This window comes from Aethalodelphis obliquidens, unplaced genomic scaffold, assembly GCF_003676395.1.
Source record: "Aethalodelphis obliquidens isolate GAN/ISIS:26980383/991018 unplaced genomic scaffold, ASM367639v1 scaffold69, whole genome shotgun sequence".
In the NCBI taxonomy this organism is placed as follows: domain Eukaryota; kingdom Metazoa; phylum Chordata; class Mammalia; order Artiodactyla; family Delphinidae; genus Aethalodelphis; species Aethalodelphis obliquidens.
Genome location: NW_020838013.1, coordinates 8350859 through 8369668, shown reverse-complemented (window position 1 = coordinate 8369668; position 18810 = coordinate 8350859). Strand labels below are relative to the sequence as shown.

At 59.5% G+C, this 18810-nt stretch overlaps 1 protein-coding gene across 1 annotated transcript in view; it reads left to right on the top strand.

Moving 5' to 3' along the window:
- Positions 1-10873: 10873 nt before the first annotated feature.
- Positions 10874-18810, top strand: part of CD81 (CD81 molecule) — a 19039-nt gene continuing 11102 nt past the window's right edge. Inside the window, exon 1 of the mRNA XM_027090863.1 lies at positions 10874-11113. Coding sequence (XP_026946664.1) covers positions 11048-11113 — 66 coding nt within the window. The 5' untranslated portion in view covers positions 10874-11047. The remainder of the gene's footprint in view (positions 11114-18810) is intronic.

Genomic DNA, 18810 nt, shown 5'->3' with positions numbered 1-18810 from the left:
ATATGTTGGTTGAACCCCTATAGAACCCCATTTATGGCCCCCAGGATGCAGCAGGGCCCCGATCGGGCACAGATGCTGGCCCCAAGGCTGACGCTCTGGGGAGGCTAGGCGTGGGGGGCTCCCCAGGACTCCCCTCTCCCCCTGCTCCCGCTCTGGGCACAGCGGGGAGGGGTGCAGCCTCCGCTCTCCCCAGCCCCAAGCTCGGGGGTTCAGAGCCCTTCCCCATCACCCACCCCACCTGAGCACTGGGTCTGCTGGGGTCCTTGCTCTGCCCACCTGGGGCCAAGGCTCCAAGTCCCCACGGGAGGCTGGCCCGAGTGGGGCCCCCATTCCAGTGTTCCCGAGACTCAGGAGTTCTTGGGATCGGTGTGACCAGGCTTTGTGGTGTGAGGGGGGCCGGGCGAGTTCAGAGGTGGGGAGGGGAGGAGGGGCAGCAAGAGAATGGGGGCCTGGAAGAGATGCGAGGGGCCCAGAGGGTGCGCGGGGCACAGAGCTGGGAAGCAGAGCCCCACTGCCTGGGGCTAGTTTCAGTGAGGCCGGTGGTGCCGAGGGCTCAGCCTCCACTGGACCCATGCGCTGCCCAGACCCCCACGGCTAGCGGGAGTGGAGGCACTGTGGCCAGGACCTCAGCTCTAAAGGGGACTCAGAGTAGCCCCTGGCCCAAGTGGGTAATGGGGACCGGCCCCCAGGGAGTCCCCAAGGAGAAGGGCTGCGGGACTCACTGCCCCCATCCACCTGCCTGGCCAGCTGAGCCTGTTGTTTGAGGTCAAAGGTCCCCCAGCTGCACCCAGACGCTGGGGTCAGCCCAGGTACAGCACTTCAGGCTGGGCATCCAGTGCCCCCAGTCCCCTGCCTGCCCCCGCCCGCCTTCCGAGAGCCCCTGGTGTGTAATCCGGGGAGAGGGACGGACAGAGGGGAGGGGGAGCCTCGTCTCACCTGCCTGCTGAGGCCCCCCGGCCCCCCCAGACTCAGACCCTCTCCACCCTCCCCTGCACCTGTACCCCCACGGGAACCAGCCTCTCCACTCCCACAAGGCAGCCAAGCCTGGTACGTCCCTCAGGGGCCCCTCCTGCAAGTCCCTTGGCCTGTCCCCCGGTAGTCATGCTGTCACTCCATCCGGCTTCCTCTTCGCCCACTTGGGCCCCTGGAGGACCCTCCCCACACACTCATTTTGAATCCATCCTCAGAGTTGCCACCAAAGGCATCCAAACACTGGAGAGCGTCCCGCCCTCCTCTGAGTCCTCCCTGGGGCCCCACTGCCCGAGGTCAGATATCAGCTCCTTGCGGGGCTTCGAGACCCCAGGACCTCTGCCCGCCTCTCATCCGCTGCTGCCCTCCCACCTCCATTGGCTGGTATCGATTTTAAACGTTTTCTCCCAGTTATTTGATTATTTGGTATTGATCTGGAAACCAGGGCTGAGTCCTTCGGTAAAGCAGTGAGAGTGGGCAGTGTTGACTGCTATTCGTTTTCCTTAATTGTAAGAACGGAAACCCCATTACCCCACGCCACCGCAGTTTGGATACCGAGGACCCCGCCTCTGCTCCCCAGCCTACGTCTCCATCTGCACGACCCCGCCTTGTCCACAGCAGGCTGCTCAGGGGCCTTGGGCCTCCCTCCAGAGAGACCCACCAGCTCCTCAACGGGAAGCACCAATGCTTTAAGGCTCCGGCCCCACCCTCTGCTGCATCCACCCAATGGGATCCCTGGAGCCTGGGCGATCCCGGTCCCAGTGTTGAACGATCCCCCTATTCTCAGCAGACCCGACCTGACTCCCACTCCGGGCCCGTCATGACGTGAGGCCCCTCCCCGCCCACGTGGGAGCCAGAACTGGACAGTGGATCGCGACTCCCTTCCTTTCTGGGCACCGCCCATTTCTCCGTCGGGTCTCACCAGGGCAGCCAGGACGCAGAGCTCCTCGCCGTGGTACTAATCATGTAGACATAAACAAGGCAATGCTATCAGAGCCTGTTCGAGGGACAAAGACCCTGGGAGCCTCTTGTTGCGGGCCTGGGAGCCCAGGGGCAAGGTTAAGGGGCCCCGTGACTCCCTCAGCCTGAGGCTCCCCCACCCCGCAAGCAGGACAGGGACCACCTCTGTCCTTCTCCCTGGGGCGGAGCCTCCTCCAGCTGCCCTCGGCTAAGATTTCCAGTGGTCTGGAGGCTAAGCAGTAACCCGACGCCAGGCCGCCCTCAGGCCTCAGATGGTGGCCAGGAGGAGCACCCCTGTGAATAGTGAGTGCACGTGGCCGTGCGGCTCTGGGGGTCCCATGGCCGCTGGGGGGTCGCGGTGCGGGAACTCTGATGTCCATCCTGGGCCTTGGAGCCCCACCAGTCTCAGTGCAGCCAGGGTCAGAGCCTCCAGGTCTCTTCTCCTGTCTGGGCCCAGGGCCCTCACCCCTCCTCGTACCCAGAGCAAGACTGAAGGGGAGGCCAGGGGACCCCCGAAACGCCTGACCAGGCCCCGCACCATCACCGCAAGCTGCCCCAGAGGGACAGATTCCACACCTTGGGGGTCTCCTAAGAGACATCTCAGTGCGCCCTTAATTATGCCCCAATCCCTCCCTGCACAAACCCTAAACTATCCCTCACCCTCTGGTGGCTGACCTGTCCTCCCTCCCTTGACCCCCAAGACACAGGGAGGCCCTCCTGGCCTGAGACCCCTTGTCCATCTCTGCCCCTCATCCTGCACAGTCAGCGCTGGCCTGGACTCCTGCAGTTACTGAGCCCTTGGCCGCCCCACTTTCCAAAACACACCTGCCAGCCCCCAGGGTCCCCTGGCCTCCCACCGCCCTCAGAAGAACCCTAGACCCCCAGTCCTCCCCTCTCCCAGCTCATTCCCCTGTGGCACTCTACGGCCTGGGGTCTCTGCTCTCCCCCGGGCCAAGAGGCCCCCAGAGGGCTGGTCCTGTCCCGTCACCTCGGCCGCTCTGAGCTCCTGTCACTACTCTCAATTCTCTAGTTTATGAGGTGGGAGCTCCAGGAGGACAGGGCCCCCCGGCTGAGAGCTGGGCCGAGAAGGCCAGTGGAGATAACCCTACCCCACCATGCCTCTCACACCCGAGGTAGCGCATTCTTTATCCCTATTTTAGACTCACGGAGCAAGAGGCTGACTACGCAAAGGACAAGGACAGACCACACATGACAGTAAGGTCTGACCCACATGAGAAGTCCAGGAAGACCAACCACAACCTCTGCAGAAATCGGCCCAGAGGGTCAGGCCGTGGCCAGGACCACCTGCTTCTCTATTTTTGTTCCCAACCCAGGACCGCCCAGAGAAAGGCGAATAGCCCCCAAGCCACTCCCACGGGCCGCCAGGCTGGTTAGCTACCTCCATCTCCCCCAGGGCTGACAGCCTCTGATGGGAAGACAGCGAAGCTTCCTTTCTCTTTCAGCTTTACTGAGATGTAATTCACATACCATCAATTTCACTCCTTTAAAATGTACAGTTCAGGGGTTTTTATATGCTCGCAGAGCTGTGCCACCATCAGCACCACCTAATTTCACATTTCAACACCCCAAGGAGAGACCCCGCAGGTACACATTAGTACTCACTCCCCCCACCCCACCCCCGCCCCCCCACCCCACCCCCCGCAGCCCCAGGCAACCGCTAATCTGCTTTCTATCTGTGCATTGGCCCGTTCTGGACATTTCCCCAAAACGGACATTTCCCATAAACAGAAATATAACACGTGGCCTTCTGTGACTGGTTTCTTTCACTCAGCCTCATGGTTTCAGGGTCACCCACATTGTAGCCTGTGTCAGTGCTTCCTTCCTCTTCACGGTTGAATGGTACTTCACGGTACGGCTACTCTATATTTTGTGTATCTATTCAGCCGTCAGTGGGCATGTGCGTTGTTTCCACCCGTTAGCTGTCGTGAACAGTGCTGGACACATTTTTGAGAGGATGTACGGTTTCGTTTCTCTTGGGAATGTACCTAAGAGTCATTGCCGGGTGATGTGATAACTCCATTTGGCATTTTGAGGAACTGCCAGACCGTCCTCCAAAATGATTGCATCACTTTACATTCCCACCAGCAATGTTTGAGGGCTCCAGCCTCTCCACATCCTTCTAAACACTTGTTATTTTCTGTCTTTTTTGTGATAGCCATCCTAGTGGGTGTGAAGTGATCACTTATGGTGGTTTTGATTTGCATTTTTCCCTGATGATTAGTGATGTTGAGATCTTTCCATGTGCTTATTGGCTAACATCTATCTTCTTTGGAAACTGTTTATTCGGGGACTTCCCTGGCAGTCCAATGGTTAGGGCTCTGCGCTTTCACTGCCGAGCGCGTGGGTTTGATCCCTGGTCGTGGAACTAAGATCCTGCAAGCCGCCGGCCGAAAAAAAAAAAAGAAGACAAATGTTGATTCAGATGCCGTGTCCATTTTTAAGTTGGGTTGTTCGCCTTTTTGTTGCTGTTAAGAGCTCTTTACGTGCTCTGGATCCTAGTGTCTTATCAGATATCTGATTTGTAAATATTGTCTCCCATTTCATGGGCTGTCTCTCCACTTTCTTGCTGATATCTGTTTTGTTTAAGGGGGCAGCAGATCATGCTCAGAGACTGAGATTGTCTTTGCCAATACTTTATTTAACACAGGTTCACGGCGGGAGTTATAATAACATCACAAGCATACAGGATAATGTCTCTTAATAAGCCAATACAGAAATAACATACTCCAAACAAATGATAGATTAATTACCCCTTTGTTCCAGCCAAGGGGAAGTATAAGGAAGAAAGTCCACATTCAGTTGAGATGTACCTTTTGTACAAAGTTTTGGTTTCTCGGGGGAGCGGATGTCCCGCTGCCCGCGCAAAAATAAAAGTCCCTCGTTGCTAGAGCGCGTTGCTAGGGAACCACTGTGCTGGTGTTGGCCGGCTGGCTGATCTCCTTGGAGAGAAGGCTGCACCGTTTGTCACCACTGCCCATAAAGGAATCACCTTTACCAGGGCGGGAGCTAATGCCCCAAGGGCTTCGGAGAGCTAGATCAGCAGTCTCGCCCGGTCCTCACGGACCCTTGGTATTTACAGCCCTAATGTCCGGCACCAGAGCTGCTTTTTCACACGGTTCTTACTGATAAGCCCCCAGGGAGCCCTGAGCTGCTGAGCTCCGATAATAACACAACATCCTGACACGGTTCATTCTTATATCAAAACAACTTTACTTCTATTTTGTTTGTTTTGTCTTTCTTTAATTTTAATTTTATACTGGAGTATAGTTCGTTCACAGTGTTGTGTTAGTTTCAGGCGTACAGCAAAGTGATTCGATGATACGTACACGTATATCTATTCTTTTTCGGATTCTTTTCCCATATAGGTTATTACAGCATATTGAGCAGAGTTCCCTGTGCTCTACGGTAGGTCCTTGTTGATTCTCTATCTTATATATAGTAGTGTGCATATGTTCATCCCAACCTCCTAATTTATCCCTCCTCCCCAAAACAACTTTACTTCTAAAAACAACTTCTATTTTCTGTGTTTGCCATAATCAAGTGGATTAAAACAACCTCACTTAAATCATCAAGTGGATTTGAAATCATATCAATCAATACACAATATCCTTTGACACACGAAAGTTTAAAATTTGACCAAGTCCAATTTACCTATTTTTTCCTTTTTCTTTCTTTCTTTCTTTCTTTTTTTTTTTTTTTTGGCCGAGCTGTGTGGCTTGTGGGATCTCTTAGTTCCCTGACCAGGGATTGAACTTGGGCCACTGCAGTGAAAGCCCCGAGTCCTAACCACTGGACCACCAGGGATTTCCCTACTTATTTTTTTCTTATTTCGCTTGTGCTCTGGGAGTTGTATATAAGAAACCATTGTCTAACACAAGGTCACGAAGGTTTATGTCTTTCTCTAAGAGTTTTATAGTTTCAGCTCTTACACTGAGGTCCATGATCCATTTTGAGTTAACGTTTGTGTACAGCGTGAGGTAGGGCCCCAACGTCATTCTTTCGCCTGTGGATATCCAGCTGCCCCAGCACCAGTTGTTGAAAAGACTGTTCTTTTCCTCATCGAATTGTCTCGGTGTCCTTGTGGCAACCCACTATGAACGTGAGGGTTTATTTCTGGACTCTCAATTCTATTCCACTGATCTGTTCGTCTGTCCTTAACGCCAGTGCCACACTGCCTTGATCTCTGTAGTTTTGCAGTAAGTTTGAATGGGGAAGTGTGAATCCAACAACCTTCCTCTTATTTTTCCAGTTTCTTCTGGCTATTCTGGGGCCCTTGCATTCCCATATGAATTTTAGGATCCAATTGTAAAAAGCCAGCTTGGATTTCGGTAGGGGTTTCGTCGAAGCTTTAGATCAGTTTGGGGGAGTATTGGCACCATAAACATATTAAGTCTTCTGATCCATGAACACCAGTTATCTTTTCACTTAGTTAGATGTTCTTTAATTCCTTCTGACAACGTTTTGTAGTTTTCAGTGTACAAGTCTTACGCTTCTTTCGCTCCATGTATTCCTAGGTATTTTGTTCGTTTGCTGCTGTTACACGTGGGATTGTCATCATAATTCCACGTTTGGATTGCTCATGGCTAGGTATAGAAATAAAATTGATTTTGGTATATTGATCTTGTATTCTGCCAATTGTTGAACACACTTATTAGCTTTAATTTTGTGTGTGTGGCTCTCTTAGGATCTTCCATACACAACATCATGTCATCTGCAAATAGAGGTAGTTCAATACTTCATTTCTAATATGGGTGCCTTTTTACTCCTTCTTCCTGCCTCAATGCTCTGGCCAGAACCTCCGGGACAATGTTGAGTAGAAGTGGCAGGAGTATGCAGCAACATGGATGGACCGAGAGATGATCATACTGAGTGAAGTAAGTCAGAAAGAGAAAGACAAATAGCATATGATAGCACTTATATGTGGAATCTAAAACATGACACAAATGAACTTATCTATGAAACAGAAACAGACTCAAGGACACAGAGAACAGAATAGACTTATGGTTGCCAAGGGGGAGGTAGAGTGGGGGAGGGATGGATTGGGAGTTTGGGATTTTATTTATTTATTTATTTATTTATTTATTTATTTGGGCTGCGCCAGGTCTTAGTTGTGGCATGTGGGATCTTCAGTTGCAGCATGCAGACTTCTTAGTTGTGGCATGCATGCGGGATCTAGTTCCCCCACCAGGAATCGAACCCGGGTCCCCTGCAGCGGGAGCACGGAGTCTTACCCACTGGACCACCAGGGAAGTCGGGAGTTTGGGATTACACATGCAAACTATTATATATAGAATGGACAAAAAACAAGGTCCTACTGTATAGCACAGGGAACTATATTCAATATGCTGTGATGAGCCATAATGGGAAAGAATATGAAAAAGAATATATATGTATAACTGAGTCACTTTGCTGTACAGCAGAAATCAACACAAAGATAGTGGCAGGATGTGGGGTCCTTGTCTCGTTCCTGACCTTAGGCGGGATGCTCTCAGACTTTTATCACTAGGTGTGAGGTCAGCTGTGGGTATTTGTAGACGCCCCTTATTGGATGGAGGACATTCCCTTCTATTTTGAGTGTGCGGAGTGTTTTCACCATGAAAGAATATTGGGTTTGTTTCTGTTTGTTTGTTTGTTTGTTTTTGCAGTACGTGGGGCTCTCACTGTTGTGGCCTCTCCCGTTGCGGAGCACAGGCTCCGGACACGCAGGCTCAGCGGCCATGGCTCACGGGCCCAGCCACTCCGCGGCATGTGGGATCTTCCCGGACCAGGGCACGAACCCGTGTCCCCTGCATCGGCAGGCGGACTCTCAACCACTGCGCTACCAGGGAAGCCCGAATACTGGGTTTTGTTAGATGCTCTTCCTACATCCGTTGAGATGATCACATAATTTCTGTCCTTTATTCTATTGATATGGTGTAGTACATTTTTCAGATGTTAAACTCCTCCTTTTTTTTGTTTTTTTTCCAACATAAACCTGTCTCCCTTGGGGGCGGCCTTCGAGTCCCTGCCAAATGCAGCGAGGGCGGCTGATTCCCTTGTACGTAGCAGGCTCTGCAGATACAGCCGGTTTGTCTCATTTAGGTGGTCTTTGTTTATTTCCACAGGAAATGAAGGCAAAGAGGCGGGGTTCAGTGATTCACCGACTCCCCCCCGACAGACCATGTGCCCCAGGAGAGCAGTGAGTCACCAGCTATGGGCAGAGAAGCCTCTCCACCAGACAAGCTGAAAGGAGGCCCTGGCCTCCTGCCTCCCATGGGCCAGGCCTTGCTCACGTGCCTGGGCCTGTGGTCATGTTCCATTGCAGACAGGGACACGGTGGAACCAGCCCGAAGTCACTGGGAGGGGAAGACTCCGGCCAAACCCAGCTGGGCAGCAAAGCCTGCTGGTCCTGCCGAGCTGCCAGCTGTATCCCCATCAGCTCCCCTTCCTAGGGCAGCCAGGGCTGCAGGGCAAGGGAAGCACAGGGACGGGGTGTCCCATCCCAGGCATAGCAAGCTCTGCCTCGCCTCCCTCATTCTCTAACACAGCCCCTCTGGGAGCTTGTCCATGCGTCCTGGAGCTGGGATGGAAAGCGTTGCAGTCCAGCCAACACCGGGAGCCTTCCCCAGGACATCCCCGCGGGGCGCCCCCTGCCCCCGATCACACTGGCACACACATCATGTCACCGCTCCCTGGGATACGTACTGTTGTGTCAACATGACCGGCCCCAGGCGCCCAGGCGGGACATTACTTCTGGGGGAGTCTGGGGGGGGTGTTTCCAGGTGAGATCAGCATTGAATCGCGGACGCAGGAGAGCAGGTGGGAGGGCACCATCTGGTCCCCGAGGCCTGAACAGAACACAAGGCAGGGGAGGGAGAATGTGCCCTTTTCTGGCCCCACCCCTTGAGCTGGGACAGCTCCCGTCACCTCCTCCTGCCCTTAGACTGGGGTTTACACCATCCGCTCCCCTGGCTCTCAGGCCTCCAGACTCAGACTGGACGACATCACCAAACTGGCCTTCCTGGGCCGCCAGTGTGCAGACGGCAGGTCATTCCCAACCCCCATAACCACGCGAGCTACCTCACAGGGGCAAGGCCTGAGGCTCCCCTGTGGAATACCCCCAGTCACTCCCACTGGGGCCAGAATCCAGTGCAGCTCCACTCTGACCTTCAGGCCCAAGAGCCAGCCCACCTGGCCCCTGACCTCACCGCTGGCCCCAACCTCAGACCTCAAGTCCAGCCCTTCGCACATCCTCTGCGCCCACCCCACCAGCTTCCTTTCCACTCCTCCAAGCTACCCCTCTGCCTGGAAAGCTCCCCCCAGCACCCCTCAGGGTTGGCTCCGTGGCTGATTCCTTCCAGGACCCACGGGGAGGAGTGCCACCCCCACCTGTCACACATCCTCAGAACTCCCCCCCCCCTTTGCAGCACTGACATGATCATCGTGGGGTGACATCTGTCACCCTCACCAGGGCCGAAGGTCCTCAAGCGAAGGGGTCCTGGCTGTCCAGCTCCTCACAGCGAGCGCCTGGAATAGGCCTGGCACACGGCTGGCACCCACTAAATGCAGGACTGAAGCAGAGAGAACAGAACAAGCTGGCCAGGCGCGACCCACTTTGGGGGATGGCGGGCCGAGGACGCAGGTGCGTGGTTTTGCCACTCCCTGAGGGGGGCTCTCTGCCCCTCCCCTTCCCCAGAGGGCCCAGGGAAGGGACAGCCCACACCTTTGGCAGGAAATGTCCCTATCACTGTGGGCAGCAGGGAGCTGATGGGAGGGCAGGGTACCTAGACAAGCGATTCTTCACACTGAAGACCTGTTCTGCCTCCTCTTCGACAGAAAGAATCTGGCAGACCCCCAAAGTTGGTACCTCTGTTGTAACGTCCCTTCGACACCCACAAACCCCACACTTGTGCCTGTGGCTCTTACATAAGCGTGAAGCCAAAACAAACTTTACAATAAGTCACCAAGGAAACTACAAAACGACCAGAGTCCCGATGAGTACGACCGCACCGCTCCGGCCGCCCACTGCTACTGAAATTCAAACCACTGTACAGTGAGCAAAATGAAAACTTCAGTCCCCAGCGGTGGCACTGGCCACCTTGCAAGTGGTCAGTAGTCACTCGTGCCAGGGTTACTGCAGACGCAGAGCTCTCATCTCTCCAGCTGCATGTCACCTTGCTGTCACCTGGGGAGAATGCTTGATGACTCGCCTCTCTGCCTCCTTAGCCCTCTGCCTCCTTAGCAGGAGTGTGGGGCCGGCCCCCTGCGGTACTGGCGCCACCAGGCTGTGCCGGAAATACACAGCACCTGGAGGTTCCATAAGCGGCTTGGGCCTCTTGGACACAACCCTGGCCTGGGGGACACCCTGTCTGTGACCTTTCCAGCACAGACTCTTCCAACAGCCCTCAGGGACTCCCCCTTCCACGGGACAAGGGCTTGGCGGCCTAGGCTCGCCTTCCGGGACCTTCAGGCCAGGGCCGCATCAACCGCCACCCGGGTTCCTATCCCGGGAGCGCTGTGAACCAAGCGCGCTGCTATCTCGGCAGAGCTGGCGCCCGTGCATCACCTCCTCCGCGGGGCCTGCTACCATAGTCCCAGGCGCCTGAGGGAGGAGGGGAAGCAGTTTTCCCCGCCTGCAGGCCTGTCCTCCGGCGCGGCCCCTTAGGGGAATCCGAGCGCGCCTGCAGCCCAGGGACGCGTGCCGCGCCTGGCACTCTGTGCCCAGCCCCCGGGGTCCTGACTGCACCAGGTCTGACACCCCGATGTGTGTGAGCGAGGGGGGAAGGGACGTGCGTCCCGCCCCCCGGGGGCTGGGCTGGGGGCTGCGGCTGCTGCCTCTCCGCGCTCGGGCGGCAGGGTCGGGGGCGGGGCCTCGGGGGCGTGGCCTCTGCGCCCTATAAGTGACGGAGTGGGGCGCGCGCCCGGCCAGAAAGCGAGCGCGCAACGGTGGCAAAGACACAGGCGTGCTTCTCGGCCCGGCCTCCAGCGCCCTTCTTGACCCCCGTCCGCGCGTCCCAGCCGCCCGCCAGGCCACCGGCTGCCGATCAGGCGCCCAGGCCCCGCGCCCGCCGCCCAGGACCGGCCCGCGCCCCGCAGGCCGCCCGCCGCCCGCGCCGCCATGGGGGTGGAGGGCTGCACCAAGTGCATCAAGTACCTGCTCTTCGTCTTCAATTTCGTCTTCTGGGTGAGCCCGGAGCCGCGGGTGGGAGGGCGCTCCCCGAGCCTGGCAGGCCGCGCCCCGCTAGGCCCTGCCAAGGGGGCGCAACCGGGCCGCCAAGTTGCAGGGCCACCTGTGTGCGCCGAGCGCGTGGTGGGGGGTCCTAGGCCGGTGGGTCGCAGCGGTGGGGCTCGTCTGGGGCCGCCGTGCACCTCGAGGGTGGGGCGGGGGGCTCCAAGACGGGTTTCGGGCCTCTGCGCGTCGGGACCCCAGAGCCCCGCGGCCGGGCCGGGCCGTTTGGGGACCTGGGGTCTGTTCCCGGTTGGTGATGGTGGTGGTGCGGTGGGTGCGCGCTCCGAACCCATTACCCGGCCACTGCTTCAGCCCTCCTGGCCGCTGTTTCTGGGACCACCCTGCTTCGCGGGGACTGAGGGGCTCGAGGGCGGGGCTCCAGACGCCCCGCCCCCATGAGCTCATCGGGCCACCGCCCCTAGATGGGCGGCCCAGTGCGGTGGCGGGGGCGGGGGGGCGGGGTGCGCGCACTCTGCCAGAGTCTTGGGGACCGTCCACCCCATCCTGGGCCCAGTCCAGTTCACCCTCCTGCCTGCTGTCGCCACCCTGAGGGTCGTATGGGGGTCCGGGCCGGGGCGAAGCGCAGAGAGGAAGCGCCCTGGGCCCCGGGTGGCCCGCGTGCTGGGGTGCCTCCCCCCTGGTGCCCCCAGCTTGTGGAGCCCCATCTTCCTCCCCTCCTCACCCAGCCTGACCTTCCAGCCCGTCCTCCCCCTGGGGCGCCGTGGAGGCTGTGAGGGGCAAGGGGCTGGGCGGGTGTTCTGAGTTGGCACAGGCAGGGAGCCTGGAGACCTGGGGTTTCCGAGCCCCAGGGGTGCCGGGGCTGGGTGGATGTCCAGGTCTGGGCTTGGGAGGCCGCTTTGGAAAGAGGAGCCCGCGGGTTGGACGTCTCAGGGTGCGGGAGGGTCTCCTGGGGTCTGTGGGCTGCTGGCCTGAGTTGTGTTTCCTCCTCAGTCTTCACTGCTGGCCTGTGACTGATGAAGCTGTGGCTTTTGTTTCCATTTCCTGTCAGTGTTGGAATTAGGGGGTGGAGATCTCCTTCTGGCCTGGAGGGACCAGGAATGGTTGTCGGGAGCCCCTCTCACAGCTGTGTCCTGTGTCCCCTGCGGTCCCCTGGGCAGAGTGACTCGGGCCCCCTCCTGGCCCCTTCTTGCTTCTCCGCCACCCCAGGCTGCTCACCCCTTGTCACGGAGGACCAGGACAACGTCGGGTGGGTGCTTTCTTAAGTTGACACTGGGAGGGTAAACTTTTAAAATGGCTTCTGGAGAAGTGTGTGGGCCTGGGGACATCTGTTTGCCATCTGGACGGCCAAGGGTCCCAGGGTGGACCTCGGGGCACTGAGGTATTTGGGGTGGGGAGTGCAGGGACTGGACACGGAGTGGAGGTGTCACATCCTCCCTGCAGGGGCACTGGTGGGGGTCCTGTAGCCAGCAGCCTCTGCCCTGGGGGTGGGAGTGGTTAGGCCATCAGGATGGGCCAGGGTGGGCCGGGCAGCCTTTGCTGAAGGGGTGGTCTTGGCAAGGGGTGTCACCGGGACACCCCTCTGCCAGCCCCTGAGCCTGTCTGTACCCGCAGAGCCTGGGAGGGCCCTGGTGGGAGGGGGAGGGGGGCGGAGGAAGGGGACTTAGCAGGAGTGGATTCTTGCCTTTGGACTGAGTGTAGGGGCGAGGTGAGTCCCTCCCACCTGCACAGCATGAGCGGTCTCCAGGGCAGGCTCCCCCACCCCACCCCCAGCTCAGCCTGGGTACCTCTGGTAATTTCCCAGGCAGCAGGGGTGGAGGCCTGACACATCCCCACCCCCACCCTGGGCCACTTTGTGTTCGGGCTTAAGGAATTGTTTCTGAGGCCTCTCCCCTTCCCTCCCTCCCTGGGCATGCCCAGCAGGCCAGAGGAGCATTTGCTTCCAGGGGCAGCAAGGCCCCACGCACCCACGCTGGGCTGCCCCCTGTGGTGGGATGCCAGGCTGAGCCAGGCAGGTGGGGGGGGGGCGCTCTCTGTGCATCTCCTCCCCCAGCATCGCTTGGCCGAGAGCATGGTGCCGGGGTTTGGACCTCAGTGGAGTCTCCACCCTGCTGCTGTGGTTCTCGGCTTCCTCCCTGCTGAAGCGGGGGGTCCTTCCCCTGGGGTTGTTGTCGGATTAGTTCAGGAAATGGGTGTTGGGCATGGTGGCTGGTAGGGAAGACCGCATTCCTTGGCCAGTGTAGGCAGTGACGCCTGGGAGGCCCCCGCAGGATCCAGTGGGTGAGGGAGGGCTCCTGGTGCCCAGCCCCACCCACTCACCGTGCACCTGGCCACCGTGCAGTAAGGGGGCGCTGGGGGTGGGAGCTGGGTCAGGAGGTTGAGGACGGGGGTCTGGATTTGGATCTGGGCTTATTTTTTTTTTTTGGTTTGTTGGGTCTTCATTGCCGTGCACAGGCTTTCTCTGGTTGCGGTGCACGGGCTTCTCATTGCAGTGGCTTCTCTTGTCGTGAAGCACGGGCTCTAGGCTTGCGGGCTTCAGTAGTTGTGGCTCGCGGGCTCAGTAGTTGTGGCTCACGGGCTCTAGAGCGCAGGCTCAGTAGTTGTGGCGCACGGGCTTAGTTGCTCCGTAGCACGTGGGATCTTCCCGGACCAGGGCTCGAACCCGTGTCCCCTGCATTGGCGGGCGGATTCTCAACCACTGCGCCACCAGGATCTGGGCAGGAGCCAGTCCCTGGATCTGGGCACTTTTTAAAGTTTCATTTCAGAGAGTAAAGCCTTCCCCCGTGGGCGGCAGCGTCAGAGGCAGGCTGGCATGCTGTTTGAGAAGGAGCCAGTCACCGTGCACACCCACACACACCAGCACACACACTTGCTGTCCCACCTCTCGGCGCCAGACCCCGGGGCCCGGGCTGTGTGCACTCAGCACGCCTGACCCCAGCCTGCTTTGGGGGCCCCTGGCCCGCCGGGCCCGGAGGTGTGAGGTGGGGACACGGCAGGAAGAGCAGCGGCCCGAAGAGCAGCGGCCCGGCCCGAGCTGGGGAGACTGTGCAGATGCTCCCCCGAGGGCATGGAATTCCCGCGGGTGGGGTGGGCCCGGGAGCTTCCTGGCGAGGTGACTGGGGCTCGGCCCTGCTGCCGGAGCAGCTCAGGATGAGCAGAGGTGCCTGCCCCTGCTTCCCTGCTCACCCCACTCGAGTGGGCGACCTGGGGCGACCTGGGGCGGGCGCACGCCCCGTGTGAGCCCTGCTCGCCTCATCTGTGAAATGGGTGTGATCACAGCCTCTCCTCTGCAGGGGCAGCAGCAGTGGCCCCCCCGGGACTGGCGGCTCCTCCAGCCGGATGCAGTCAGGGCTTCCTTCCAGAGGTAGCAGGGGCCGTTCGGCCAGACCTGGCTGGGAGTGGGGCTGATGGGAAGCCCTGCTAACTGGCTTTAAATTCTTGCTTCCGGACAGCACAAGGCTGCCTGTCACTTAGTGGTGCTGTCGCCTTCCTTCTCGGAGAGGGGATGTGACCCAGGCGGGCTCTGGCTGGGGGCAGGGATTTCCTGTTCCTGGTTTCAGTGGGAGGGCAGGTGAGCTCCCCTGGTGCCCCCGGGCATCTGGCTGCCACGCTCTGGGGAAACGGCCGTTGGGCCAGGGCCTGCTGAGAAGAGGAAATCTGTGGTCTGTGCCCAGGACGGGCTGGCCCCAGGGAGAGCGTCTGGGCATTACGGGGTGCAGAGCTGCAGCCAGAGGCGGGGAGCCTGGGACCCTGGCCGGCTCGGCTCCAGTGCCCATGCGGTGCCCACCCTGTGGGGTTCCCTCCCCCAGCCCCACCCCCAGCTCAGTGTGCCTCCAGAAATTGAGTTCACCCCAATCCCTAACTCATACTGCTTCCAAGTCCAGACAGGGAGATGGGCCCCCAAAGCGCCCCCCTCGCGTATAATCTACCCCCCCACCCCCCGCCTTCATTTCAGTGCCTGAAATCCCATGACAGGGAAGAGCCATGAAAATCAATAAGGTGTAGAGTCCGGACACCCGTGGGAGGGGCAGACGCCACCTTTGCACTTGTGCAGCGTTTTGGAGAGGGCCCCAGGTAGGGGTGGGGGAGAAATGCGGGGACCCTGGCTCTGCCCGCCCCCCGAGACGCAGGCCGGGCCCGCAGCCAGGGCTGGGGGTTTCGCCCTGGAGGCAGCATGGCCCCGTGCCGGGACTCCTCGCGCTGCGTGGAGCACCAAGCTCACGTCGAATCGGCCCTTCCCAGGTGTCCGGCAGGTGTGGTGTGACCCGCCTCTGGACTTCGGTGCCCCTCCCCCGCCCCCACACTTTGTACTGGCCTAAGTACTGCTTCACGCAAGACCACCTGGGGCTCTAGGTGGGCCCCCAGGTGCTGGGGGAATCCCCACAGGCGGGCAGGGGTCCTGGCCCCAGGGGTGGCCGATCAGCTGGCCGTAGGTCTCCTTTCGCTGGCCGGCCAGCAGCGCGTGGTCGCAGGGGTGCCTGTTGGTGCGTAGCCGCCCTCCCTGGGCTCGAGGGCTGCGGGGCTCGGCGGGCAGGGAGGCACCTTAGCGCTGGCGCTCGGTGCGTGGTGGGGGAGGGCGCTGAGGCAGGGTGGTCGAGAGCCCGGTCATGGGGGTCCGGACGCCACAGAGGCCTGGGGAGCGGGCAGCCCCCTTGCCCCCTTCTTTGAAGCCACGCCCCTTCTAACTTTGGAAGGTTAGTGCTCCCCCTGCCCGCAATTACTGGGGTAACAGGATGATTGTGGAGAAGGTGAAGGACGGGAAGCTGGGACCGTGCGGAGTGCGGGGCTGGGCGGCCCCCTGGCATCCCGAGCCGTCCCACGGGAGTCTTCTGTTCCAACTCCCACACGCAGGCCGGCCTGGGTCATAACTCTCCCTCGGGGAATGTCTAACGGCGCCCTGTAACCCGCCTTACCTGTCACGTCACCTGCAGCTGGGCGTTGAGTCTGGTACCCAGCAGCCGGCTCCTGGCGGGGATGTGGAGGTCAGGCCATGACCCCGGGGCTGCAGGGGAACAGAAGGGAGGGCCTCGGGCCGCCCGCCTTCCTGGTCTCCAGCCCCAGGTGCTGGGAGGCCTGAGCCCCAGAGCTTGATGGCATTGGTCTCGGGGGTGCTCGGCGGGTTTGGGAAGCACCCTGTGCAGTCCTGCCCGCCCCCGGAGCTCACGGGGAGTCTTGTCTCACACGGGCCAGGCCCTCTCTGCTCCCCATCCCAGGGGCTCGGCCACCCGCCTGCTGGACGGACAGTCTTCCCCTCTGTCCCCGAGATAACGGCTCGGACGCACACGAAGTCCCGCTCCCCTGTGCCAGGCGGGCACTGGGCTGGAGCTATGCCCTTTGCCTCCAGCTGGCCCACTGGAGCGATAAGGAGACCGAGGTCCCGAGTGCCCACATGAGGAAGTGGTGGAGGCAGACTGGAAACCAGGGCCGGTCCTTCAACCACTGTGGTTTGTGGCCTGCACAGCTCCAGGCAGGGGCCAGGGAATCGCTAAGGGTGGGGGGCTGTGCCTGGGGCTGTGCGGGGAGCACGTGGCGGCCAGAGAACCCGGCCTGCCCCGGGGCCCCTCCACTCACCTCTGGCCCCTGCCTGGGCCCACCCACCTCCTGTCTTCCGACCAGTGTTTCCCCAGCCTACCCAGACCCTCCTTGTCTGATGTGTGCGCCCCGCTGCAGCCCCTCGAGTGCCCTTTGCCGGCAGGTGGCTGGGACGTCTGTGTCCACACGCCCCTCGCTGCAGGGGCTGAGGGGACACAGGGACATCCCACAGGAGGGGCCCTTTCAGCCAGTGGGGTGGGTGTAGGGCCGGGGAGCAGGCTGCTTCCCGGCCTCCCCGCCTGCAGTGGGTGGTAGGTAGGCTCGGGGACGGGCCCAGGAAGCAGGCAGGCCCTGCGGGTTCCCAAGGCGCACTCCGCTGTGCCCAGAGAGGTGGCAGGGTGTCCTCGGGGGCCTGCACTCCCCTCCCGGCGACAAGGGGCTCCTGCATCCCGCAGCTGGCGGGGCCCAGGAGGGCCAGTGTCCTCTTCCGCCCCTGTGGCTATTCTTAGAGGCCAGTCCAGGCGGCTTCCTGACGTCGAGGGGCCTGGTGGGTAGTTTCCACTTCCTGGCTGAGGCGAGGGTCCCTGCTCCTCTCTCTGTACTTCCTTCCCACCTTGAGCTGGGTGGCTGTGTTCCCGGAGGGCACAACAGGGCCGTAGGGTCGCTGCCCACCCCCCAGGAAGGCTGAGTCGGGCCCCGCGTCACCCTGTTCTCATGGTGGGTGGAGATGGAGGGTCAGCCTCCAGGGACCCAGGTCCCCGCCCAGCCCAAGGGTGGTGCCCTTTGCCCCCACTGACCCTCCACATCCCATCCTCAAAGGGTCTTTGCTGCACCTCTTTCCTCTGACTTATCCCGGTGTCTGCAAGGGTGTTTCCTGCCTGTGGCCTTCACTGCTCTCCTGGGGAGGGTCTCCAGGCCCCCAGGGCCTCCTGGTTGCCGAGCTGCATGGGCACTTCGTGGCACACCTTCCCAGCAAGAGTGTGCACCCCTTGCGGTGGCGGGTTAGGGAGCAGAGCGGCTCAGAGCCAAGGCCCTTCCCGGGTCACGACGGAGCTGCCCCTTCTGTCATCTGTCTCTGAGAGCGTCAGAGCTGCTAAGTAAGGGAGCACGTTGATGCGTGGGTGTCCCTGTCACTCCTGGAATACGTGGGCAGGACTTGGGGTGACCACTGGGCCAGCACATGTGGGTGGGGAGGGATGGAAGACAGATCCCAGCTCAGCTCCCACCCAGGGCCTGGCAGGAGCCAGGGCGCGGGGCGGGCGGGGGGAAGGTTGCCCCAGGCCTGCCCGGGCAGCACCCACTCCTACGCCCTTTCAGCTGCTTCTTGGAAATGCAGACAGGCCGGGCAGGAACCCAGTGTACTTGGCAGCCCCCTTCCCCCCCCCTTTTAGTTGACGCTATTATTTATTAATTCTCAGAAAGGAGGAAGAAAGAAACAGAAACTGCATCTTTCGTAGGATTACAGACAGTCCGTGCCGTCCCCTGGTGTGGAACCCTTCAGTAATCCCAACAGGTTAGGGGCTCCTTCCTGAGCTGCTCGCCAGCCCCACCCAAGCAGGAGCATCTCAGGACGCAGGAGCATCTCAGGACGCGGGAGCATCTCAGGATGCAGGAGCAGGTGGCAGCGGCACTTCCGCCAGGCCAGCTAGCAGGAGAGGGGGAGGGGGAGAGTGGAGATGTGTCAGACTCTGCCACTGAGCAGCCTGCCTGGAAACTGCTGAGGGTCTCACGGTAACCACCCGCGCTGTCGAACGCTGTGCACAGTGGCATCATCTGAGCGCCCTGCGTAGGTCAGCTTGTGTATTTTATTTTATTTTTATTTTTTGAATTTTATTTTTTATACAGCAGATTCTTATTAGTTATCTGTTTTATACACATCAGTGTATACATGTCAATCCCAATCTCCAGATTCATCCCGCCATCCCCCACCCCCTGCCGCTTTCCCCCCTTGGTGTCCATACGTACCATCCCCCACCCCCTGCCGCTTCCCCCCCTTGGTGTCCATACGTTTGTTCTCTACGTCTGTGTCTCTATTTCTGCCTTGCAAACCCTTTCATCTGTACCATTTTTCTAGGTTCCACATATATGTGTTATTATACGATATTTGATTTTTTTTTTCGGACTTACTTCACTCTGTATGACAGTCTCTAGATCCATCCACG